At 43.0% G+C, this 26,422-nt stretch overlaps 1 protein-coding gene across 2 annotated transcripts in view; it reads left to right on the forward strand.

Annotated features, from left to right (window-relative positions):
- Positions 1 to 2,284: 2,284 nt before the first annotated feature.
- Positions 2,285 to 26,422, forward strand: part of SLC12A4 (solute carrier family 12 member 4) — a 363,765-nt gene continuing 339,627 nt past the window's right edge. For both annotated transcript variants that reach the window (XM_082270400.1, XM_082270401.1), the window contains exons 1-2: positions 2,285 to 2,533; positions 23,701 to 23,795. In XM_082270400.1, the coding sequence (XP_082126526.1) occupies positions 2,398 to 2,533; positions 23,701 to 23,795 (231 nt within the window). In that variant the 5' untranslated portion in view covers positions 2,285 to 2,397. The remainder of the gene's footprint in view (positions 2,534 to 23,700; positions 23,796 to 26,422) is intronic.

Genomic DNA, 26,422 nt, shown 5'->3' on the forward strand with positions numbered 1-26,422 from the left:
AGTGGATGCTACGTTAATTTGCTTTGACATAACATATGCTACGCAATGGAGGCTAATCCTTTATTTTAGTGACCGAGAAGTGTCGGGACATCGGCCGAAAGAGTGTGGTAAGCAGCGGTGTTTTTGGTGGGTCATCTACCGACGCCATACTTTGTTTGATTTCTTAATCACTACACGTGGTTTTTGGCATTATCAGCACTCGGCACTTTATATGTATAACATATGATGTTTACAGTATGGTACACTAAGCACAGCCCATAAATAGCACGTAGCACTTTATAATATATTATTTTACATTATATCTTATTGCGTGCACCTTTAGCACTATATGCACTTTTCTATTTGCACATGCACGATTTAAAGTGGTAGCGCCGGTCCCAACATTTTTGCATTTTTTTCCGGGGTGCAGCAACCCAGTGCAAATATGGAGGAGAAGAAAGAAAGCTCCCAATAGCGTAATAAAGTCTAGATTAGAGTTTATTTCCCATAGTGTAGGGTTCCAACAATAAAGACAAAAGTAAAAAGACTCCCTGGTGGTCAGCAGTGCGGGCTGTGAGCTTGTAGATTGCGCGAGGAGGACGTGCAGCCCGCACTGCTGACCACCAGGGAGTGTTTTTACTTCCGAAGACGTCACATCTCTGACGAAACGCGTCAAGTTGGTACGCACGTTGCCTCGCTTTGAGCAGACGGCTGGACCGCCTGCCGAGTTCCCACTTCCGGGTACGGCACACCTCGCAGATAGAGCCAGCAGCGTCCTGTTATACTGGCCGCGAGGCTACACAGGAGCTCAATAACGGTTGGGAACCTTTGACTTTATAACGTTTTCCTTTTTTTACGTTTTTTTTTTTACGTTTTTGCTTGACACCCACGTTTTTCAGTTTTTTATGGAGTGATGAAAATTTTACCGCTGCAGTGATTTTTATGGACGTTTTTAAATGGATGCTTTTATATGGAGATTGCCTGTTTAACATAGATGTTCGTGTGAAGTGCACTAATAAAGGTCGTTACCTTTTTACACTATGAGGAGCCTCTCTTTTCTTTTGTTCTGAGTGCATACCAGCATCCCACGGATCCCGTCCATTCACAAATGGCGCTTTTCCACTGCATGGAACCGTACCGGTTCGGCACGCTTTTGTGCTTTTCCACTGCTGGTACCGCATGGTATAGGGTCGGAACGGTTCGGTATAGGTTTGCTTTTCCACTGCATGGAACCGAACGGAACGGTACGGTACGGCTCTGAAAAAACAGTACCTACTCGATTGTGGTTCCAACAGGTACCAAACTGGTACCATATCCCACAATCCTTTGCATGCAGTCACTACTAGCCACTGATTGGTCAGAGAATCCCACCCACCCCGTTGTTATCCCACCCACTTAACTTTAGTACTACTTTAGTGGAAAAGCAAACCTATACCATACCGTACCGAACCGTTCCGACACTATACCATGCGGTACCAGCAGTGGAAAAGCAAACCGGACCAAGCAGGGCCCAGTAGAGCCAAGCTGGTACGAGCCGGTACTTGCAGTGGAAAAGTGCCAGGAGCAGCAAATAAGCGCATACAGATTCTTGCTGGCGTACGCCACAAGAATCCACAACATCTGGTAAGTAATTTGGCACTGTGTGGTGAAGTGGAGGGTCACTGAAGTTTATCATCACTGTCATCGACACCTAAGAGACTATTTCAGCACTTTTTCACCTTTCGTTTTTAGATTGTTACTATTCATTTATTATATATGATACATATCTTCATATTGTTCAATATTTATATTTCATATTTTATACCAGTCACCACGGTATTTATGCACATTTATATTGTCATATTTTGTTTTTTGTGCACATGCACTTTCTGAAGATTTGATGTATGATATTTATTATTAGCACTTTATACACTGAATGAGATCATCAGCACTATATTGTTTTATACACATAGGGTAGCGCAGTATTTTTTACCTCACATGTTTTAGCTCACTATATTTTATAGTGCACTTGATTATTTGCTGCTTCCCCACCCAGAATACTGTACCTAGGCGCGAGTATTTACTATTTTTTATTAGTGGATTGTGCCCAGAGTGATTTGGTTCCAAATGAGGGACACTTGGGAGAAAAGTTCTTGTATAGAAGAAGCCTTTACAGAAAAAAGCAGCACAATCACAGTCTGCCCGTTACACAGACTAACGGGAAGTTATTGCCTTGGAGAAGTGACAGCGATTTCTTTCTTTCTATGCACACAGAAGCCTGTCATCGTGCCGCCCCGTTCCCTGTCTCCTGTGGTCGGGTGGGGAGGAGCTGGAGATGGGAGGAAGTGAGATTATAGTTTTGGAATTCAGTGGAGGAACGAGCAGGAAGGCTGCCCTGCTTAGGTGGCAGATGAAGCGTTAGATCCCGGGGCTTGCGAAATGCCGCACTTCACCGTTGTTCCGGTGGATGACAAGCAAAGGGCGAACTATGATGACTTGGAGGGGATCAGCAGAGTGGACTATAGAGAGAAAGGCCAGAGTTCGCGCGATCCGTATGACACTGTTAGTTCGGACGGTAAGTGACTTATTAGGAGGGCTTTTATTTCTCTATGTATTCCCCCCCCCCCCCACCTTCTTAAAAATCATGCCGATCTGAATTGAAGTCTACTGGAACTTTCTATGAGCGAAGTGTCGGCTGTGCTCCTTGTAAGGATCTGCATAGGCGAGTTCCATCAAGGAGTGCCAGCGGCAAGCGTTCATCTGCCGGCCTGTCCCGCTACCGGCCTGTTCCGCTAGTCTGTGCAAAGTTTGCTGGAAAATCATTATTACTGCAATGATGAAGTTTAAAGAGGAAGTAAACCCTCCTCTGACACTTTTACCTATAGGTAAGCCTATGATAAGGCTTACCTATAAGTACTGTAAATATCTCCTACACATGTACCGTTTAGGAGATATTTACCTTACATGCAGCCAGTGACGTCACTAGCGCATGCGCTCTGAAGGAACGGCCGCTGGTGCCGTTTCTTCAGAGCCCCGTGCCGTAGCTCCCACGCGCGAGCGTGATGTCACCACGGCTCCGGACAATCAGATGGCCGGACGCCGCGATCCCAGAAGACGGGCGACTGAACATGTTGCCCGTCATACAGCTAGGCAGGTGGCACGGCGGGGGCTCATTCTAAGGTAAGTATTTCATAATGAGCTAGTATGCGATGCATACTAGCTCATTATGTGTTTCTCTTTCAGGTTGAAAAAAAAATAATAATTTTTTATGGGTTTACAACCTCTTTAACCACTTCTGGACTTGAAGGTTTTACCCCCTTAATAACCAGGGCATTTCTTGCGATATGGCACCGCGTTACTTTAAGTGACAATTGTACGTTCGTGTGACGCTGTACCCAAATCAAACTGATGTATTTTTTCCCCACAAATAGAGCTTTTTATTGGTGGTATTTGATCACCTCCTGCTGTTTTTTTTTTTTTTGTGCTATAAACTCAAAACCCAATATTTTTATCACTTTCTGCTATATAACATTCCCAATAAAAAAAAAAAAAAATTGAAACAATTTTTTCATTATTTTAGGCCTATTTGTATTCTGCTACATATTTTTGGTTAAAAAAAATAACCGTATATTGATTGGTTTGCGCAATAGTTATCGCGTCTACAAACTAGAAGAAAGATTTGTCATTTTTATTTATTTTTATTTTTTTTACTAGCAATAGTGGCAATCAGAGATTTTTAGCAGGACTGTGACATTGCGGCAGACAGATCGGACACCTAACTGACGTTTTTGACACTTTTGGAGGGGACCGGTGACATTACTAAAGTAATGAGTGTTACAAATATGCACTTTTACTGTACTAATGACACTGGCAGGGAAGGAGTTAACACCAGGGGGATCAAAGGGTTAAGTGTGTCCCTAGGGGGTGCTTTCTATCTGTGGGGGGTGGGTTTGCTGCATGAACACCGAGACCTGTGATCCTAAATAGGAGGAACACAGGATCCCTGTGTTTGTTACTGACAGAACAGCCGTCTGCTGTGTTTACAATGGTAGACCGCCGATCTGTCTCCATGGGGAGCGATTGTGAGTGCTCGGCAGCAATCTCGGCCGCCGGACCTGCTGATTGGCTCCCCCTGTGGCCAATCGGCGTGTGCGCACCCCCACTAGCTGTCCCGCGAAGCGATGTACAGGTACGTAGTTTCACAGGACAGATCCGACCTTCCGGTGTAAAACTATGGCCGCTAGTCAGCAAGTGGTTAATGCATCATCTCCATCTTATAGTTTGTTTCTGTGTGAGATCGGGCCAGTTCACTTATAGTGTAGTAACCAGCGGTTTTGGCAATAGAACAATGCCAGTCAGTACTAAGCGGCACAGAAATAAAAATAGTTTGTGTCCTATTCACATTGGCATGCTGCATTTTTTTGCATCCCGTTGTACAACGGCGCAATGCACTGCGTTGCTGTATAGTTCCATGAAAGAAGTGTTGCTTTGTACATTTAAAGCAAAGTTGAGTAAAAAAAAAAAAGAAAATAAATAAATCTAATGCGCTAAAATTTGCATCACACCACCCCATAATGCTAGCTCCCTGCAGTCAGGACGGACAGCTGACGCACTAAACTGCTGCAGTGGCTGTCAGAGCAATGTGTCCGGCCCTTTCTCTTGTCTCAGTCCTTAGTTTCTCACTACTTTATGTCAGTAAAACTGGCTGTACACGAATTAAATTCAGCCACTTCAGCAGGGATTGGTTGAACCCTGGTAAGTAAGCAAGCATATCGCCATCCCCACACAACAGGAATTAGTCATTTGTCTTTCTTTTGCATAAGCAACATGCTGGAAAACATTGGTTCATTGGTGGCTGCAGCCAATCCATTTTTTAGTGCATTCTGACAGCTACAGGTTCCAAAGTTAGGCAAGCCATAGATGATGCAATTTTCTTTCCTGAAAACATGACTTGCAGGAAAGAAAATAACTTGATTCCCCTCAATAACATGATACAATGCTATATTGTATTGTATTTGTGCACTGGTGCGCAGTCATGTTAGAACAGGAAGGGGCTATCCTCAAACTGTTCCCAGAAAGTTGGGAGCATAAAAATGTCCAAAGCGTCTTGGTATATTGATGCCTTAAGCATTCCCTTCACTGAAACGAATGGGCCATACACACTATGAGATTTTCTGAAGACTTTTTCCTTTAGGCCCCTTTCACACAGGCAGACCATTCAGATCCGCCTGTTGGTTTTTTTGGCGGATCTGAACGGTCCCCCATGCATTCCTATGGGGCATCGGATGGCAGCAGAGACATGTCCGCTGACATCCGATCCGTCAAATCTGGACGGATGGAAACCCTATTTTCCATCCGTCCAGCGGATCGGATGAGACCGCTCCCATCCGATTTCCCCCATAGAGATGCATGGGGAACTGACAGCTGTGTCTCCACACACAGCGCTAAGACACAGCTGTCATCCTCCTGCTCAGTGGGGGATCGGTGGCTCAATCCCCCGCTGAGAAAAACGGTATCCGTCCAACGGACGGATAATGTGAAAGGAGCCTTAGACTTACCAAAACCATATAATATGAGGTCAAACCTAAACACTTTCAATTTGTATGCAATCTGGCAGGCCCTTGCACTACATAGAAAAGGTAAATCTGAAGGAAATCTAACCACAAAAGTTGGATAGTGTGTATCCAGCTTGAGGAGCCAAGCCCAACCTCAGAAAAACAGCCCCACACCGTAATCCTCCTTCACCAAATGATTAGGACCAATGCTCAAAGCAAGGTCCATAAAGATATGGATGAGTGGGTTTGGGGTGAAGGAACTTAACTGGCCTACACAGAGTCCTGACCTCAACCCAATAGAACACCTTTGGGATGAATTAGAGCGGAGACTGCGAGCCAGGCCTTCTCACATCAGTGCCTGACCTCACAAATGTGCTTTTGGAAGAATGGTCAAACATTCCCATAGACACACTCCTAAACCTTGTGGACAGCCTTTCCAGAAGAGTTGAAGCTGTTCTAGCTGCCATGGGTGGACCAACTCAATATTGAACCGGGTGGTGTCACATACCTGGCATTTTCTCTTGCACCACTTGTCCAACACGAGGGCTGGTGACACAAGGGCTGGTGTAGTGGGCACTTCAGTTGTTGGTTGCAGGATGCAAATGACCATGGACAGGGACCCGGTACCAGAACACGGTGACACTTGACCTGCAGACCGGACCATAGCCAGGGCACAAGTCAAAAGATCATTAACAGCTAGGCCGCAAGGTACATCAGGCAGAGGCAAAGTCAAGATGTAGGAACAGAGTAAAGCCCCGTACACACAATCAGATTATCGAACGCTCTATCGTCCGTTTTTTGTGGCATACTAGGCTGATGTGGAAAGTGAAGAGGTTATTTTCATACGAATTTTCCGTACGACAGAATTCTACTTCCGAAGTGATGTCATGTGTTGGATTGTTTTGTATGTGTTCTTTCTCTCTGAGCATGCCTAGTCTTGCTCTTAAGATTTTTTTCTGTCCAAATCTGTACTAATGAGACGAAAATCGGACGTTGTATTACAGACAACAAAAATTATATAGCCTGCACATCAGGATTTTGTCAGCCGAAAAGTCGGAGTTGGCAGTCGAAAGCACCATACTAACAATCCGAAAATCGGCAGATCGGTCGTTGGACGAAATTTCCCTACAGATTTTCTAATCGTGTGTACGGACCTTAAGAGTACAAGGCGAGGTAACAACCAGAAGGCAGGAATCCAGAGATCGCTCAGGGACAAGCCTGGTTGTGCATGGGAAGGCAAATATAGCAGGTCAATGCACAGTTAAAGCAAGAACTAGCTTGAGACCACTTGGCAGTTTTTTCATGTCACAATCCAGGTTAAATAGACCTTTAAGCGCCAGTGCTAAATGTGCATGCGCACGAGCCACTTAGCGTGCACACTGATAGTTTGTGCGCACATGCTAGTACATTATCTAAATTTGACCCCCGAGGCCGGAACTCCGCTTTAATGCATGCAAGAAAAAGCTTCCAAGTGAGATTTTTCTTTTTTCTCTTATAATAATGTGTCTCCCATTAAACTCCAACAATAGTAATATCCCCCTTGTGTTTCAAAAGTGCAGCTCACCTGAGGACTTGATCTATATTCTTATATAGATCAAGCACGCTTGTTAGCATGTCTCTCCTCTATGCTGAACTGCTGATAATGCCGATGGTCTGCCTGTGTGTGTCCCCCCCCCTGGGATCACTTCACTCCAATTGCTCCCACATTAGGTCATATGTAGACAAAAAAAAATCTCCCATAGTGTTAAACCATAATAATTTATTATAAAAATGAAAATATATCACTCACTGTTTAAATCAGGAACAGTCAGCAATCTTCTAATACAGTGTACAACCTCCGGTCCAGCCGTGACTTGAGGGTCAAACATTACCCAGCTCCTCCTTACTCGTTAAGTCCCTGTACATGTAACTTCATCAGGGATGGAGTTGGGTGAATTCCCTTCCACTATTTATAAGACTCAGTTATTTCCACAAGTATCATTTTGCATTAATGCAACCTTCTACTAAAGTGTTTTCCGAACATATTTATCTGTATCGGATGTGTCATCTTAATCCTTTGTATACATGTAGGGACATGTGTTGAAGTAAGCTCCCGTGAGGGGGCATCCCACCCGCTGCCACGTCCCACTTCAAGAGCTAGGCTCTATCTGGGTTTGGACACCACACCGGCCAGAAAAGAGAAAGCAGTAGAGACTGAAAGGAAGAAGTAAAATCAAGGGACCATCCGCTCCAGAAGTTATTGCCTCCCAGACTAGGTAAACATTTGGCATCCATGGACATCCAAGGTGCTTATTGGCGTATTCTAATTTATCCACCTCATCAGCCCTTTATGCACTTTGCCTATTCACTCTCAGACAGGGGCGTATCTGCCGCAGGGCAACCTTGGGTGGCATTTCTCTTGGGGCGGCGCTGCTCCCAGGCGACCGCACTTTAGCCGAATGACAGCTACAGTTGTCCAGTTCTGGGGGGGCGTCAATCCCCCGTGCGCCCGCTGTGGCGCGTACCTGTCGTAATCTGTGATCCCTGTGTTCTTAGGACACAGCTGTTTACAGATGGGGGTAAAGAGCCAATCACAGCGGATCTTTACCATGTGATCAGCTTTGCTTAATCACAGCTGATCAAGATCTAAACATGTGCCAGATATCAGCAGAGAGCTGATAACCGGCGAGTGCAAGAGGGGACATCTGTACTGATAATCAGTGCAGCCCCAACAGTGCTACCAATCAGTGCCACCTCATCCTCTGCCCTGCTGACCCCATCCTATGCTCCATTGAACACATGTGGCACTTGGAACGAATCATGTCTGATGAGGAAGTCACAGCTGTTCAGCTTCCTCACCAGACCCTGATACAAGAACAGTATACCATGGCTGAGATGGGACAAAATTATATTGGGGGGGGGGGGGAAGACGCCCGTTTTAGTCTTGCCTAGGGCAGCACAAAACCAACATTCACCATTGCAGGTACTGCAAAGGGTACCTGCACAACATTCTTTTGAGGGACTCTTCTCACTTCAGTTATCATTACTATTCAAATTCTTTAGGTTTTGGTTTTGTAATAAAAAAAAAAAAAAGGAAAAAATATTGAGTACTTGGGCCCCACAGGTGGCTTCCTTCCAGGCTGTTCAATTTGCCCAATTCCAATCAAGGCACCTCCAACACAAAATCTTGTCAGTATAGAAAAAACATGCTCCCTCTCTTGACCTACCAATTCTCCTATCCAGCCAAGCAAGGAACTCCATAGCTTGTTAGATTTCCAACGCAGTCTTGACAATGGGAAAGTAATTCTATCATACCACTGGAAAGTAAATGAACATCTTGGTGCTTGCTTAGAAATAAAGAGATGGCTCTGCATCACTGGAATCTTTTGTTGAGTGACAGCCAATCAGGGTGTGGTCAGACAACACCATGGCTGTGGCCTACTTCATTCACCAAAAGGGTTCAAGGAGTCCTGCAGCACTGAAGGAATCAAGCCAGATCATCTAATAGAATCTGCAACCCTGGCCAATGATCTCTGCTGTCCACATCCTAGCAGTGGACAATTGGAAGGTGGATGATCAGTCGTCACTGCCTGGATACAGGGGAGTGGACCGTTCTCCTTAAAAGTATGGGGTTTTGATTTTTTCCACATTTATTCTTGCCTACGTGGATACAGCAATGGTCTGATGCTTAATCTGTTCTCTGGCATCTCCGCACTGAAAACTGAGCAATTAAACACTGCTGATCGGTCGGTTCTGACACTTCCCCGAGTCAGAATGAGATGCTGACTGTCAGCAGCTCTCCGCTCTGCTCCCTCCCCACTCATTGGAGCGCTGAGCTGTGGAGGGGTGGGAAGCGGCCGGTTGAGGCTCTCAGCGACTCGCTTAGATTGAGCCAGGTGTCAGTCCAGGCACCTGGTGGATCCAGACTCTGTGGTCATGACGCGGTGCCTGGACCGACATCTGTGACATCAACAGATAACGGGTCACAGGAGTACAGAACGAACTGCACTCCTTTGATCCATAGGAGATGTACAGCCAAACAAGTTTTGGCTGTACATCTCCTTTTAACATCTTCAACCTGACATTTCAGAGATGGGGGATTCCACACACTGATAACTAGGCTTTCTGATTCGACAAGTTACCCATGTTTGTAGCTAGGACCAAGGATCTTCTAGCGCTGATTACTTCCTGGATCCTGTTCAGGCTAGTCTATGCCTTTCCATTAGTGCATATTCTGCCTCAAAAGCTCTGCAAAATAGAAGAAATTAGTAATTCTCCTTGCACCAAACTTTCCCAAAAGAACCTGGTATTTGGACAGACATACTCAAGACATTAAAGTGATGACCCCCTTACAAGTTGGTCAACTTGCTATCTCAGAGCCTCTTGTTCCATCTGATTCTCAGTCATTGGCTTAACTAGCATGGCTGTTGAAGCCCAGGGGTTTCTGGATCTGTACTTTCCACCTTGCTAAAGCAAGGAAAGGCATTTCCAGAAGGATACTGTATAAACTATTGTACCTAAAAATCCTTCTTTGCCTTGTATTAACAAAAGCACTTTTATTACAGAGATTTCGCTGCACCTCGCATTCTGGCTTTTCTACAAATTAGATTTGACCTTGTTCCTAAGTACTTTTAAGGGACAGTTTTCAGCCTTGTCCACTCTTTACCGAAAATCTCTGGCTGTTTTCCCATTGTAGAGACTTTCGTTCAAGCTGTTTTTCAGAAAAAAAAAACACCCTCACAGCACCCTTTGCACACCTTGGTACCCATCAGGGAACTCCTTTTTGAATGGGCTTTCTTGCAAGGTAGCCCTATTGGTGGCTATCACGTCTGTCAGATGTGTCTCTAAGTTAGCAGCTTTCAGAAAGAAACCTTTCCTCATTCTTTATAAGGATAAAGCAGTCTTGCACCCATGACCCCCCTTTCTTCCTAAGAAGAAAACAGCCTTCCACCTCAATGAACATAATCCTCCCCTCCTTGTGCCCTGCTCTACTGGACTCAAATGAGATTGGTATTCACTCTCTGAACATGGTCAGAGCCATCAGTCTACCTCAAAACAACTTTTTTCAGGAAGACGGACTCCCTACTTGTCTTGCCATCAGGACCTCACAAGGAACATTCTGCTTCAAAATCCACCATTGCTAGGTGGATAAAGCAACTAATCTCAGTTTTTACACCCTAAAAGATAAACCACCTACTGATCTAATAAGTACGATCTCTACAAGATTGGTAAGGGTTTCCTGAGCAATTCAACGTCATGCCCAAGTCTGTAGGGCCACTACCTGGTCATCTATCTGTTCATACTTTCCTCCAACTTCTACCAGGTGGACATCCATTCTAATGCAAATGCAGCTTTAAGCCACAAGGTTCTTGAAGCAGCACTCTAATCTGGGTCTTTTTACCCTAGATATTGCTAGGCCTGTTTGCACAGTTTTGCTACACACCCTTCCTTTTCTTTGCTTGGGGACTTTCCAGGGTCTATGAATATCAAGTAGGTGTCCTGTATTGTATATTTAGGAGAAAAATAATTTTGACTTGTCTCTATATATTTTCAATATCTTGGAGTACAGTACAGGACACAGAGCAAACTTCCCACTGTCCCTGTGTTTTTCTGCAATGCTTGTTACAAAATAGATGGCTTAAAAAGGAGCTCCAGGCTCCTTCAGAAAGAAATAAGTCAGCAGCTACAAATCCTATATTTGCTGACTTTTAAAGGAGAAGTATGGCCAAAGCTCGTTTGGCTGTACTTCTCCTATGGATGACATGAGTGCAATTAATTTTACACTCCCGTGACTTCAGCCTACTCTCTGCTGACGTCACGGAAGTCAGTGCAGGCACCGCATCATCACGACATTGGAAGTCGGGCTCTGTCAGGTGCCCGGACTGACACCCGGCTCAGCCTCTCAGTGAGCCGTTGCTGACAATCAGCAGCTCTGGGAGCTGTTAGAACAGAGCGATCGGCGGTGTTCGATCGCTCGGTTCTCATTGCAGAGGCGCTGGGGGACAGATGCAGCATCCACCTAGGTAAGTATGTATATGGAAAAAAACAAAAGTCATACATCTCTTCTAAGGTAGTGTCCAGAAATCTGTCATCCTGAAGTTAAATCTGCATGCCAATGAAGGGGATCCTCCTCTTGTCATGTTGCATAGTGAAATTAAAATTGAAGCAATTGTCACCTATACTGTATATAAATTGTTGGAGTTCCTTCTTAGTGCCTCTTCAGATATGAATTAAAGCATATATATATCTGTGCCAATAGAATATGTGGCGTAACAATACTGAGAGACTCCTTATCTGAGAATAGCTGCCTTTCCCACCCCCCTAGACACAGGATAACAACAGCAAGGTGTTCCAAGCGCTAAGCTCTATTTGGATTTGCACTGTCCCTATGGTAGAGCCTACCCATTGCAGCCGTCGCAGTTCATATATGGAGGTACTAAAATAGGCAGGTAACAGAAAGGCCAGCGCTATCTGGGGGGATGATGACCACTATCTACTTGTAAATGATGAAGGCCAATAGACAGATTTAGATGTCTCCTCTTTATATATGTCCATCCCTCATGACATAGGCATTAGGGCCATACAATATTTTTTAACCAAATAGGGAGACATCAATTCAAGACAGGCCAACTTTCTGGTAGATAGGTGTTAGACAAAATTCTACACTAACTACTTCACCTTCTTGGACCAATTCTATCTACAGCTCCAAGGCACTGCAATGGGCACCAATTTTGCCCCTATCTATGCTAATCTAGCTATAGGTTACTGGGAGGATGAGCACATCTGGGCCAACAATCCCTTTGCTAGACATATCTTCTCTGGTAGGTATATCGATATCCTGCTGATTTGGGATGGCGGTGTTCACCTCCTTTGTGGCCAAGTCTAATGCCAACATTATGGGCTTGTCTGGCACGCATGTCATGGATTCCAATATGCAAAAAATGGGTGCGCTAGATGTGAACAATGTGCGATGAACCAATGGGGAAAACACGATGAACAAAATACCTAATATATAAATATACACAGATATTATATATGGTGCACAATGTGAACAAAAATGTGCTATAGAAATATGAGCAGTCCAAAACAAGTCCAAAATGGAAAAAAGGGTTGAAATCTTCTTGATGGTGAATGAAGGTGAAGAAGAGGACGTGCAAACACCAAATCCCTCTTGGCACCCACGTGTAAAGAAAAGAGAGGTAATACCCTTACCAACTCAACATATTAAAACACTTGAGAAGATGACACCAGCCAGTGTAATAGATATAAAGTCCTGACCTTTCACTCTTCCACCCGATATGTGGTATATCAAAACTCTTACCAAAGGCAAGTGTTTCACAGGTCAGATGGTGAGTGATAATGTTCTCCAAATCATCAGGCAAATTATCCAGACTAGCAGGCAGTGAATTTTCTTGTAAATCTTGTTCTGACTCCTGTTGCTGTGTGGGGGTTGGTCTCTCTCCTATACCCCTCAAACTCAGTGACAGATAGTGCCCAAAAAAGAATGGAACAGGCAATAGTGCATTACTTCTTAAACGACTTTATTAAAAAAAAGGTAGAACACTTACAGTTAAGTTGATTAAATAGGCGAATGCAAATTCAAACGTGGCCGCTCTGCAGTGCGGACCACGGGTAGTGATGGCACAGGCTTCTCCCCCCACGTTTCCCCTGATGAGGCATCGACTGGGAATGGAGATCATCGATGCCTCATCAGGGGAAACGCGTCGGGGCATTCGCCTATTTAATCAACTTAACTGTAAGTGTTCTACCTTTTTTTAACATTATGAACATTATCACCATCTGACCTGTGAAATACTTGCCTTTGGTAAGAGTTTTGATATACCACATATCGGGTGGAAGAGTGAAAGGTCAGGACTTTATATCTATTACACTGGCTGGTGTCATCTTCTCAAGTGTTTTAATATGTTGAGTTGGTAAGGGTATTACCTCTCTTTTCTTTACACGTGGGTGCCAAGAGGGATTTGGTGTTTGCACGTCCTCTTCTTCACCTTCATTCACCATCAAGAAAATTTCAACCTTTTTTTCATTTTGGACTTGTTTTGGACTGCTCATATTTCTATAGCACGTTTTTGTTCACATTGTGCACAATTTATAATATCTGTGGATATTTATATATTAGGTATTTTGTTCATTGTTTTTTCCCCATTGGTTCAACGCACATTGTTCACATCTAGCGCACCCATTTTTTGCACATCACACGTTTACTTTATCAAGGTTAAAGTTTCGGTTGCTGCTGGAGATTAATTTTTGGTTTGCGCACCTCATTCTTCAACATGGATTCCAATGAGCTGGTCTTTCTGGACCTGGTTTTGTCTCATGACAATCACACCATTACCACCCAGAATCATGTTAAACCCACGGGGGCAATTCTTACCTTCATTTTTCCAGTTTCCACAACCCAGCATGGAAAAGAAATATCCCCAGTGGTCAATTCAACAGACTAAGGAGGAATTGTTCTATGGTTGATGATTACATCTCACAAGGGGCACTAATGTCCAAAAATGTTTTGGTCAAAGGCTACTCCCAGGGGTTGGTACAGGACGCCTTTAATGTACAGATGACAATTCCCTTCTAAAATAATAATAATAAAAAAGTAATGTCTCCCAATGTAATGTAAATTTAGTTAGATTTTTTACCAATTACAATGATCAATATAGACCGATTGCGAAAACTATGCGTCAACACTAAATCCAAAAAAGTTGGGACACTGTACAAATTGTGAGTAAAAAAGGAATGGACTAATTTACAAATCATATAAACTTATATTTTATTCACAATATAATATAGATAACAACATCTCAAATGTTGAAAGTGAGACATTTTGAAATGTCATGCCAAATATTGGCTCATTTTGGATTTCATGAGAGCTACACATTCCAAAAAAGTTGGGGACAGGTAGCAATAAGAGGCCGGAAAAGTTAACCACTTCCCGCCCGCCCTATTACAAATTGACGGCGGGAATGTGGTTGAGTTATCCTGACCGGACGTCATATGACGGCGGCAGGATAACACCGCTCTGGGCGCCCCCCGGGGGCGCGCAGAGCGGCGATCGGTGATGCGGGGTGTCAGTCTGACACCCTGCATCTCCGATCTCGGTAAAGAGCCTCTGACGGAGGCTCTTTACCATGTGATCAGCCGTGTCCAATCACGGCTGGTCACATAGTAAAACAGGAACAGCCGTTGATCGGCTTTCCTTAGTTCGTGCCTGACAGGCACGAGTAAAGGAGCGCCGATCGGCGGCTCCCCTGACAGGGGGGGGGGTCGGCACTGGTAATCAGATCATTGATTACCAGTGCAGACCCTCGGGGGGGGGGGATGCCACTAGATCCACCAGGGATGCCCACTATGACCCCAGGGATGCCCACTATGACCCCAGGAATGCCCACTATGGCCACCAGGGATGGCGATCAGGGCTCAGGGAGCCCCCCATTGCCCTCCCCATCAGTGATGCCCACCAGTGTCCTCCCTATCAGTGCTGCCCACAAGTGCCCATCATTGCCATCCTTTAGTGTTGCCCACCAGTGCCCATTATTGCCCACCAGTGCCGCCTATCAGTGCCCATTAGTGCCCATCAGTGCCGCCCGTCAGTGCCGATCAGTGCCGCCCATCAGTGCCCACCAGTGCTTCCTATCAGTGCCACCTATCAGTGCCCGTCAGTGCCACCTATCAGTGCCCGTCAGTGCCGCCTATCAGTGCCCATCAATGCCGCCTATCAGTGCCCAGCAGTGTCGCCTATCAGTGCCCACCAATGCTGCATATCAGTGCTACCTATCAGTGCTACCTATCAGTGCCACATATCAGTGCCGCCTATCAGTGCCACCCCATCAGTGCCACCCCATCATTGCCTCCTCATCAGTGCCTGTCAGTGCAGTCTCATCAGTGCTCATCAGTGCAGGAAAAAAATTTATTTACAAAATTGTATAACATAAACAAAAAAACTTTTTTTTTTTTTTCAAACTTTTCTGTCTTTTTTTATTTGTTTAGCAAAAAGTAAAAATCGCACAGGTGATCAAATACCACCAAAAGAAAGCTCTATTTGTGGGGGGAAAATGATATAAATTTGGTGTAAGTACAGTGTTGCATGACCGCGCAATTGTCATTCAAAATGCAACAGCACTAAAAGGGGAAAATTGGCCTGGGCGGGAAGGGAGGGAAGTGCCCTGTATTAAAGTGGTTAAATGTACATGTAAAGAACAGATGGAGGACCAATTTGCAACTTATTTGGTCAATTGGCAACATGATTGGGTATAAAAAGAGCCTCTCAAATTGGCAGAGTCCATCAGAAGTCAAGATGGGCAGAGGATCACCAATTCCCCCAATGCTGCGGCGAAAAATAGTGGAGCAATATCAGAAAGGAGTTTCTCAGAGAAAAATTGCAAAGAGTTTGAAGTTATCATCATCCACAGTGCACAATATCATCCAAAGATTCAGAGAATCTGGAACAATCTCTGTGCGTAAGGGTCAAGGCCGAAAAACCATACTGGATGCCCATGTTCTTCGGGCCCTTAGACTGCACTGCATCACATACAGGAATGCTACTGTAATGGAAATCACAACACGGTCTTAGGAATACTTCCAGAAAACATTGTCGGTGAACACAATCCACCATGCCATTCGCCGTTGCAAGCTAAAACTCTATAGGCCAAAAAAGAAGCCAAATTCAAACATGATCCAGAAGCGCAGGCGTTTTCTCTGGGCCAAGGCTCATTTAAAATGGACTGTGGCAAAGTGGAAAACTGTTCTGTGGTCAAACGAATCAAAATTTGAAGTTCTTTTTGGAAAACTGGGACGCCATGTCATCTGGACTAAAGAGGACAAGGACAACCCAAGTTGTTCTCAGCACTCAGTTCAGAAGCCTGCATCTCTGATGGTATGGGATTGCATGAGTGCATGTGGCATGGACAGCTTACACATCTGGAAAGGCACCATCAATGCTGAAAGGTATATCCAAGTTCTAGAACAACATATGCTCCCATCCAGATGTTGTCTCTTGCAGGGAAGACCTTGCATTTTCCAACATGACAATGCCAGACCACATACTGCATTAATTACAACATCATGGCTGCGTAGAAGAAGGATCAGGCTACTGGAAAGGCCATATTGGCTTTTGATGAATATCATTCTGCTTACACTGACCCCCTATAACTAAGGGGTCGGTGGTTTCTGGTAAGCCTTTTCACACATTGGGTGTCCATGTGGTGAAGGGATTGAACATCTGGTTGTGTGTGGAAGAATCCTTTGGAGACTGCACTGAAGTCTGTTGGTGCATGGGACTCTATATGCGATTTTTTTTTCACTTATTGCCATTTTTTCACTTATTGCTGCTGCACTATATATTTATTTTACTGTGCATGGGACTTTATATGTGATTTATTTCACTTACTGTTGTTGCACTTTATATTCACCACTGTTAATGCACTTTATATTTATATTCATATCAATTGTTATTAGTGATTTACTTTTAATATATATATACTATTACCCGTTAATGGTTCACTATATTAAAACACTACACTTAGTGCACTTTAGATGAGCACGGCTCTGTACACTTCTATAGGCGTATTTAAACCACTCTCACGATATCTACGATTCAGCTGCAGCTCCTTTTTATATGGTTCACGCCTATAAATTGCACTTTATGATTCATTAATTCTGCATAGAATTCACATGGTACACAATTTATTTCATTTTTAGCTTTATTGTCATTTTAATTAAATTTGCCATTTGCGCAGGTACTGTTCTGTATACTGCGATTAACGCCAACATGTATATCTACTGAAATGGCCAGCCTGCAGTCCAGATCTTTCACCCATAGAAAAATTTGGTGCATCATAAAGAGGAAGATGCGACAAAGAAGACCTACGACAGTTGAGCAACTAAAAACCTGTATTAGACAAGAATGGGACAACATTCCTATTCCTAAACTTGGGCAACTTGTCTCCCAGACGTTTGCAGACTGTTATAAAATGAAGTGGGGATGCCACACAGTGGTAAACATGGCCTTGTCCAAACTTTTTTGAGATGTGTTGATGCCATAAAATTTTAAATCAATTTATTTTTCCCTTAAAATGATACATTTTCTCAGTTTAAACATTTGATATGTCATCTATGTTGTATTCTGAATAAAATATAGAAATTTGAAATTTCCACATCATTGCATTCTGTATTTATTCACAATTTGTACAGTGTCCCAACTTTTTTGGAATCGGGTTTGTATATATATATATGTGTGTGTGTGTGTGTGTGTGTGTGTGTGTGTGTGTGTGTATATATATATATATATATATATATATATATATATATATATATATATATATATATATACACACACATACACATACATATATATATATATATATATATATATATATACAGACATTTATTGGTTTGGTATAGTCTCGGCAACTTGCCGATGCGATTTCCTTATCCTGTCTCTGCCCACTTTTTTCCTATTTACTTTTCATGTTTATCTCCAGAATTTATTATTATTTTGATTTTGATTTTGTTATCACTATTATCATTAAGAAATTTTTCTGATTATAATTATTTTTATGCATGTGCCTATATTTGCCCTCTGAGGCGGCATCTGCTACATTTGTTTTTATGCTACTAACTACCTTTTGTATGTTGAGATGTGGAAAGGTTAATGGCAGATTAGGTCAATAATTAGCTCTGCCCATTCCACGCCCCCATTTCAATGGGCTTTAAATTCTGTTGTTGCTGACATCGCCAAAAACGCGCCTTGGCAACCAGTCTCCCCCTGCGTTCCAGGCTGGTCTACAGGCATCTCATTCCAGTCCGGTACTTCCGCTTTATGCTGCGTTGACGTCACATGGGAGCGCCAGAGGGAACCAGCTTGGCTCCTGTTTGTCCGTGGCTCTGTGCGAGTGGCTGCAAGCTTGCACGCCAGGGTGGTTTTTGCTCAACATTACTACACCGGTTCAAGTGGCCATCAACCCTCTTATATCTTGATCCCAGCCGGTTGGTACTGTATTGGCTTTTATTGGCCAAAAGTTTTAACGCAATTGTGTGCAATAAATTGTATTGAGACTTTCCATTGGCCTTCATCATTTACAAGGAATTCATGGTCGACATCCCCCCCCATGTAGCTCTGTCCTTTCTGTTGGGTGCACAACAAGTGCCCAAAGTAACATGTTAGTAGTGGTCCAAAAAAGACAAAGGAATTCCTAGTATAGCTAAACTTGAGCAAGCGAGCAATGAATTTGTTAAACGCCATTGTGGAATGAAACCGTTCTGGAGGAATGTTTCTATCCTCTCTATTCCCCGCTTATGGGGATTACAAGAGTACAAAGCCTCTATATCAATACCCACGAGCAGGGCCCCTGCTGAGTGTAGTTGTAACATATACAAACTGTGTATTTTTAAACATATTTCTGTCTGTTGTAGCTCTGCATACTTGCCTGTGTAAAATAACCGTGTGATCTTGCTGATCAGAGTACCCGGGTATCTATCTGCAGTCCATGCTTCATAGATTATACATTGGGGTGTTTGCTTTCCAAAATGGGGTCATTTTGTGGGCACTGCCATTGTCCTGGTGCTCCAGAGCCTTCAGAAGTGTAATAGGTAGTCAGGAAATGATATGTATAATTTATGCTCCTAGAACACCTGAAGGTGCTACTTGGATGTTGGACCTCTGTATGTGTAAAAAAAAAAAAAAAAAAAATCTTAATTTTCCCAAGAATTATGGGAAAAAAAATTCAAAAAAACTCACCATGCCTCTAACTAAATACCTTGCATTGTCTGATTTTGAAGAAGGGGTCCTTTGGGGGTTGTATGTACTGTCATGTCCTTTCAGGGCCTCAAGACATGAGATGTTAGTACAGTGTGATCAATTTTTGATTGGCACCATAGCTTGTAGACTCTATAACTTTCCCACATACTAAATAATAGTGACTAATTTGGGATTTTTTTTTTTTTAACAAAGATATGTAGCAGTATACATTTTGGCCCAAAATTTCGAACAAAAATGATTTGCAAAATGTTATAATAGAAACGAAAAAAAAAAAAAAGTGGTGTATTTATTTTTAACTTTGGCTCTTTTTATCACTTATTGCAAAACCCAGTGGTGATTAAATACCACCCAAAGAAAGCTCTATTTGTGTGAAAAGAAAATGATAAAAATTTTGATTGGGTACAGCATAATTGTCATTCAAGTGTGACAGAGCTGAAAACTGAAAATTGGTCTGGGCAGGAAGGGGGCAAAAGTGCCCTGTATTGACGTGGTTAAATCCAAGCTCATAGCTAAACCTGTAAAATTTGTTTTTTTTATGACAACGGGGTGAACCGAATTGTAATTTTGTATATGCTTTAACGCCTCTACACCGCTGTGTTTTCTTTCCGAACAAGTAATCAAGCTCATAGCTGCTGCTGCAGCCGTGAGTTTGTTAACCTGCTTTAACGTGCTTTCCAGTAAAAATGATCTAGAGCTACCCAATCGCTTTAATGGGTAATATCAGTCAGGATCCATTCACTCTCCCTTCCAACCTGGGGTGCTAACAAGTTCTCGGGAATAAGATTAGACACACAGTGGTATTTTAATCTATTCAGGGCTATATTCTATACAAACTTATATGTGAAAACAAGTGGGCAGGTTTAATCTAGCCCTTTTTAACCAATAAAAATAATACACGTTGACAAAAAGGGTATACATTTTAGCATATTCATAAGTCACGAATAAATCTTTTAAAACATTAGCCATTGTTCTAGCTTTTCTTGTGGGAAATTGTGCCTTTATCTGAAGTTGCATTCCCACAATACTATGTCAAGCTTTTTATCTAAATAAATAAATAAACCAATGCACTAACCAAAATAGGAATATGATGGAGTATAAATCCCAATATAGCAAGGTAAAAGCAGCCAATTTTTCGTAGTGTCACCACATATAAAAGCAGATTTCAATGTAATATTAACTGGCGCTAAAATCGCAGCTGTCAGACAAATGATGAATACAAATACCCAAAATGATAGTGATATGTACGAACAACCAATCAAAGGTGGATAAATAAAATTTGAAATAGTGAAGTGAAAAAATACACTCCGTATATAAATATGGAATAATTGATGAATAATACGTGCAATATAAAATAAAAGCACACTGAGAATACACTCAATGTCAAAAAATAGTCCAGAGGTTCCACTTCGAAACCAAAAGGTGAAGATATAATAAACCGTGTCAGTAAAATCCAAAATCCAATTAAGTCCGTGATGCTTATTGCAGGAGAAGGAAGGGAAAGGAGCGTGTTTCCCGTGTGTCACGCAAATCCCAAAAATCAACACATAGATAACCATCTAAAGGTGCAATGGCCGCTCACCTCACTGATGATAAATATCACATTTAGATCAATCTAACAGGAACATAAACAAAATCCTCCTCATTGAGGCTCAATAGTGTAATAGAATCAGGATAAGTACCACGTACCTGGTGCTGGAGGCCAATGGAGAGAGAGAGCTTCCCTTGCGGCTAAGTTCCAGACCCCCCTGAGGATGGGAACAGGAGAGGTCGAGCCCAAAGTAGCATGGGTTGCCTGCTGAACTGTGTGCAGGAGGGTCCAGAGTATAGCTGGAGTGCTGGAATGGCATCCGCAGACAGGTGGCGCCCGTGAGGTGTTTGCAGGACTCGGCTAATGCTGAGACTGGAGCATGTTCAAGTGGATAGCCAAGATCAGGAGCCAGGTGGGTATCGGAGCAGACGTGGTCAGGTGGATAGCCGAGGTCAAACGCAGAAAGCAATCAGGAGACAGGTCAAGGACAAGCCGGGTCGTGAACAGGAGACAGAAACTGGAATATTACAAAGATAACACACTGGAGGAGCCGAAGATCAAGCGGCAACTAAAATCACTGGCAGGCTTCCTTCTATAGGCCCACGTGAATTGCTGGTAGTGCTGCTTGGTCCTAAAGTCCTTCTTCTGGTGTTTGTGCCCTGGCAATAAGACTTTAATAAAACAAGAAACTTACATATAAAAACGCAATGCAGTATGGTGAACAAAGACCAGCAGAGTCTCCAGAAGCAGTCTGGCATCAGTAAAGCAAACTTCCGGTTTTGGTCATACTCAATGTTTAACCCCAAAGGTGCGAGAGTCTGCATCTCAAAGATCCATTGGGATTCAGCTTGACTCAGCGTAATGATTTATTTTTTTACTAATACCCTATTTATTACCACCCCTCCAATGTGGTTTGTATTTTTCAATACCCCAGAATACAAACCACATTGGAGGGGTAGTAATAAAATCATTACGCTGAGTCAAGCTGAATCCTGAGGGATCTTTGAGATGCAGACTCTCGCACCTTTTGGTGACTGCCCATCACTCTCTTCCTCCGATGTATGTACTACAGAGGGAGGTCACGTGACTGTCCAGCAGATGTCAGAGCGAGATTTCGGCCTCTCCTTCTGTAGTACATACATCAGAGGAAGAGAGCGACGGGCGTTCACTTGACCGCTGATTGGCGAGAAGAAATAAGGTATTTAGAAGATGAGTTTTAAAAAAGGACACTATATACTACATGTTATCCTAGCAGAGGGACTGGCAGTGATTGTGAGCACTGCCTTAACAACCCCTTTAAAGTAACTTTATCACAAATTAAGAAACAAACAAAGAAGCATAAAGGGTAACTCTATCAATGGGACTCTCAAAGTGTGCCCCTTGTGATAGCGATCCAGTATAAAAACAAAACAAAATGTCTGAGCAATAATTCTGGAGCCACATTTTATGGTCAACTTTATACTGATAAACCGTAAAGGCTTTTAAATCTGCGTTTATGGAGAGTTTTGGGTATTATTGTGTTTTGCATTTCCACAGATGTGCACAAATTTAAGGATTGCCATTCTTCTATCTGTTTACCCAACCCAATGCAATCTTTTATATTTTACAAAAAAATTAGGTATAAATTCTGTTTGCACTAAAATTCATTTTAGTTTATTTTTTTCCTGAAAATATGCATTTGATAAATAGCTGCTCAAATCTCATTTGACATAAAAAAAATTAAAAAAAACAAAAAAAAAAAAAGTGAAACACCATTTTATTCTTCAGGGTTTCTGGTTTCAGAAAAAATATACTTTGAGCTATAATTTACAGTATTTAGTAGTTGCAGTAATTTCCATAAGAAAACTCTGATTTTAACATGTGTGAAAAAAAGTGGTTAATAAAGGTAAAATAAAATAATTTTTTTTACAAAACAATTTTATTGCAAACAAAAAATTGACACTTTGGTTCAACAATGAGGTGGGTACATCAGACATGGTATAAGAAAGGGTTCCCAACAGGGGGACACACAAAGCATGTTGCATAAATTCCTAATGCAGTATGTTTCACTGATGAAAGTCCTGAGCCCGTGATTTATAAAGCTTGATATTCCAAACTGAGATGGGTGATGAATTATAACCTGAACACCAAAACGTATTAATAGAGGATACAAGGCTGTGCAACTAGTTGAATATTTACGTAGAGAAGTATATAATATACTAGTAAAGAGATGTAGTCATTGTAACCATCCTCACTAGAACCATGGCCGGCAATCCTGTAGGTTGTAAGAACTATTATACATAAACTGAGAACTGAAGGAAAAGCAAGAAAGTAGGAGGAGAGAAAAAAGAAGAGTCAAGAGGAGCTGGAAAAGGAGAATGGGGGGGGGGGGCAGGGGGGGGAGAGGTATATAGGGATACGCGGTGGAGGATCACCTGAATTGAAAGGAGCATATTATTGAATCTGGAAGGTTGGACATATGTTTTCCATGGTTGCCAGACCCTGAGAAATTTGTCATGGGTGTCTGTAGCTAAGGCCGCCAGTTTCCCATTTATCATAATCAAGGTAAAATAATTTCTATGATCTATAATTTCGAGCGCAAGTAGGCTGTCTGAGTGTTGTCTTCATCCAGCTTTGATTCCCACCTTGCCTTTTCTCCCTATATTTGTGCCATGGAGTTGCCCTGCCTCTATCCTGCTCATTAAGGCTAGGTTTACACTTGTTTTTATGGAAAGCTGTTCATTGTGTAGTCCTAATCCATGTAATCCTGGATATTATTTAATTCTTTTTGGTAAAACAGTGCCTTAAATATCATCTGTGTTTTCCACCCCATCACATTTGAAATAGGCCAAACATTACTACTTAGCATTTGTATTTTTTTTATACTTTTAGAAATACCCTGATATTTTCGTTTTATTTTATTTTAGGTAATGGGAGCCATAAAGAAAATAGTCCATTCCTCAAATGTTCTGATTCAAAGAGAGGCAGCGAGTTTTATGATCAAAATCTGGCCTTATTTGAGGTAAGTTTGTATTGACCTTTACACATTCAACAATAGCTGTTTAACCACTAGCCGACCGCTCACGTTGCTGCTACTGCAGCAGAGCGGCTCGGCTGGGTCCAGCGACGTAGACCTACGTTGCTGAATTCCTCCCTCTCTCTGCGCCGCGCTCCCGCTGTATTCAGACACAGCGGGAGTCGGGCCAGGGGAGGAGAGGCGGTGATCACCGCCGCTCTTCCCCAATCTTCGGGGAAAGATTGAGGAAATCCGCCCGCTTGTGTAAACAAAGCAGGCGGATCTCCTCTGTGACAGGCAGGGACAGATCACAGAATTCAGCATAGCTGAACCTGCAATCTGTGTCTGCGTCACACAACCCCCTCCCCCCACACACGTCAGTAAGCATGAGGCACACATTTAACCCCTTGATCACCAACAGTGTTAACCCCTTCCCTGCCAGTGTCATTATTACAGTAACAGTGCATATTTTTAGCACTGATTACTGTAGTAATGTCACTGGTCCCCCCAAAAGTGTCAAAAATGTCATTTAGGGGTCCGATCTGTCCGCCGCAATGTCGCAGTCCCGCAAAAAAATCTGATCGCCACCATTACTAGTAAAAACAAAAATAAACAATAAAAATTACAAATCTTTCCCTTAGTTAGTAAACGTGATAACTTTTGTGCAAACCAATCAAAATCCACTTATTGTGATTATTTTTTTTTTTTTTTTTACCAAAAATATGTAGCAGAAAACAAATTGGCCTAAAATGTTAAAAAACTTTGATTTGTAAATTTTTTTGGGGGGAATGTTATATATCAGAATGTGAAAAATATTGTTTTTTTATTTTTCAAAATTGTTGCTATTTTTTTCAAAAATTAAAAATCGCACAGGTGATCAAATACAACCAAAAGAAAGCTCTATTTGTGGGGGGAAAAAAAAAAGGACATAAATTTAATTTGGGTACAGTATCGCACGACCGCGCAATTGTCCGTTAAAGTAACGCAGTGCCCAATCGCAAAATATGGCCTGGTCAGGAAGGGGATAAAATCTTCCAATCTTAGTGGTTAAAAAAACGCTCATTGAGAATTTTTTTGTCAAAGACATGTAGCTAAATACATTTTGGCCTAAATATATGACAAAAATTGAATATATTGGATATTTTTTAACTGTCAAAGTAGAAAATGTCAATTTCTCTTACGTCCTCTGACAGTCGCCGCCCGATGGTATTAGCCTTCACTAATGGGTAATGGCGCACTCTGCAGGAGCAGGCTAGGCAGATAATTCATTATCAGATTAATACAAAAAAACTTTTGTACCTCAGCACGCCACTAGGGGGCCATCCCTCAGCCATTACCAGAACCCGATCTGATATTACCTCAGTCTGAAGCTGCCTAGCGTCAGAAGCAGAGCTTAGGTCTTCCTGCTGAGACCTAGTGTCTTGGCTTTCTTATATTTTTTTCTGAATTAGTTTTTTCTTTACACAATAGATTTTTATTTTCTCTCACTATCACTAGTTAGTCAGGGATTCCTTTTCTGGAGGACTACAAGTGACTGCAGAGCTGGGCCTAGGACTGGGTATCATAGATCCTAATGGAGTCCCAGCCTGCCAACGAGCGTCGCAGGTTACTGGTATGCCCAGGCCTCGCAATGACAGTGCCCCTCCATATGGGGACGAGCCTGCGGAGCTGCGCTTCGCTGAGGTTTAACCTGGATCGCCTGCGTGTTGCCAGCGTCCCTCCATGGCTGACGGCACCCCTACTTAGGGTGGGAGGTCTCCCGTATCTGAGCGGTGCCCGCATCTGGACTGGTGAGTACTGATACCCCCTTGTCCCTGGGGACGTTTGGGGGGTTGTGGGCCCACTCTTAGGGGATAGCAGGGCTGGTGGTCTCTGTAGGATCCCCCTTCTGGCCGGGTTGAGGGTTTTCTCCCTCCCTCCCTGCTCCCGCTGGGGGCGCTGTATGGGGTGCTGTAAGGGCCTCTATGGGGTTCCTGATACTAGCCAGAGTGTGTTTTGTATATGGTGTGCAGTTTCTAAGCTCTGTGTGAGGACAGCAGCCATGTTAGGCACAGGCTCCCGGTCGGGCACCATCTTGGATGTGGGAAACATGCCTAGTAAGGGCAAGCGGCCATTTTCTCTGTGACTTTTGTCATTGACTTCAATAGGCACCTTTTCTCTGGGCTCGAGGGCTGGCCTCTAGCGATGTGAGGTCACTTCCTCCTTCTTCTCCATTTTCTCCTGTGTAAAAGTGTAAAAATGTGCTGACAGGCTGGGGATTTTTGTTAATCCCTCTGTCATTGTTCGACCAAAACGTTTTTTTTACTTGTGGCTAGTGTGTTTTCACAGGGGGATCTTTCTGTTATTGCAAATTTGCTGGGGGGGGTCCACAGGAACCGGCAATTTTAAAGGACCAGCTTCACTTTTTTCATTTAAGGCAAAAATGGACTCCCAGGATAATAAATCCCCCGCAGACTTGGTGGGACCCCGAATCCTCTCCCATGGCCCCCATATCTGCTGCTCTGGCGACTTTGGCTTTCCAGGTGAATCTGCTGATGTTGGCACGCTCCTCCATAATAACGGCCTGTGCCCTCCCAGTCCTCTGACTCTGAGCCCGAATTGGTTGCCATGGACGATGGTCCCCCTGAGGGGTC

The sequence above is a fragment of the Pelophylax lessonae genome (assembly GCF_965119305.1).
Source record: "Pelophylax lessonae genome assembly, chromosome: 10".
Lineage (NCBI taxonomy): Eukaryota > Metazoa > Chordata > Amphibia > Anura > Ranidae > Pelophylax > Pelophylax lessonae.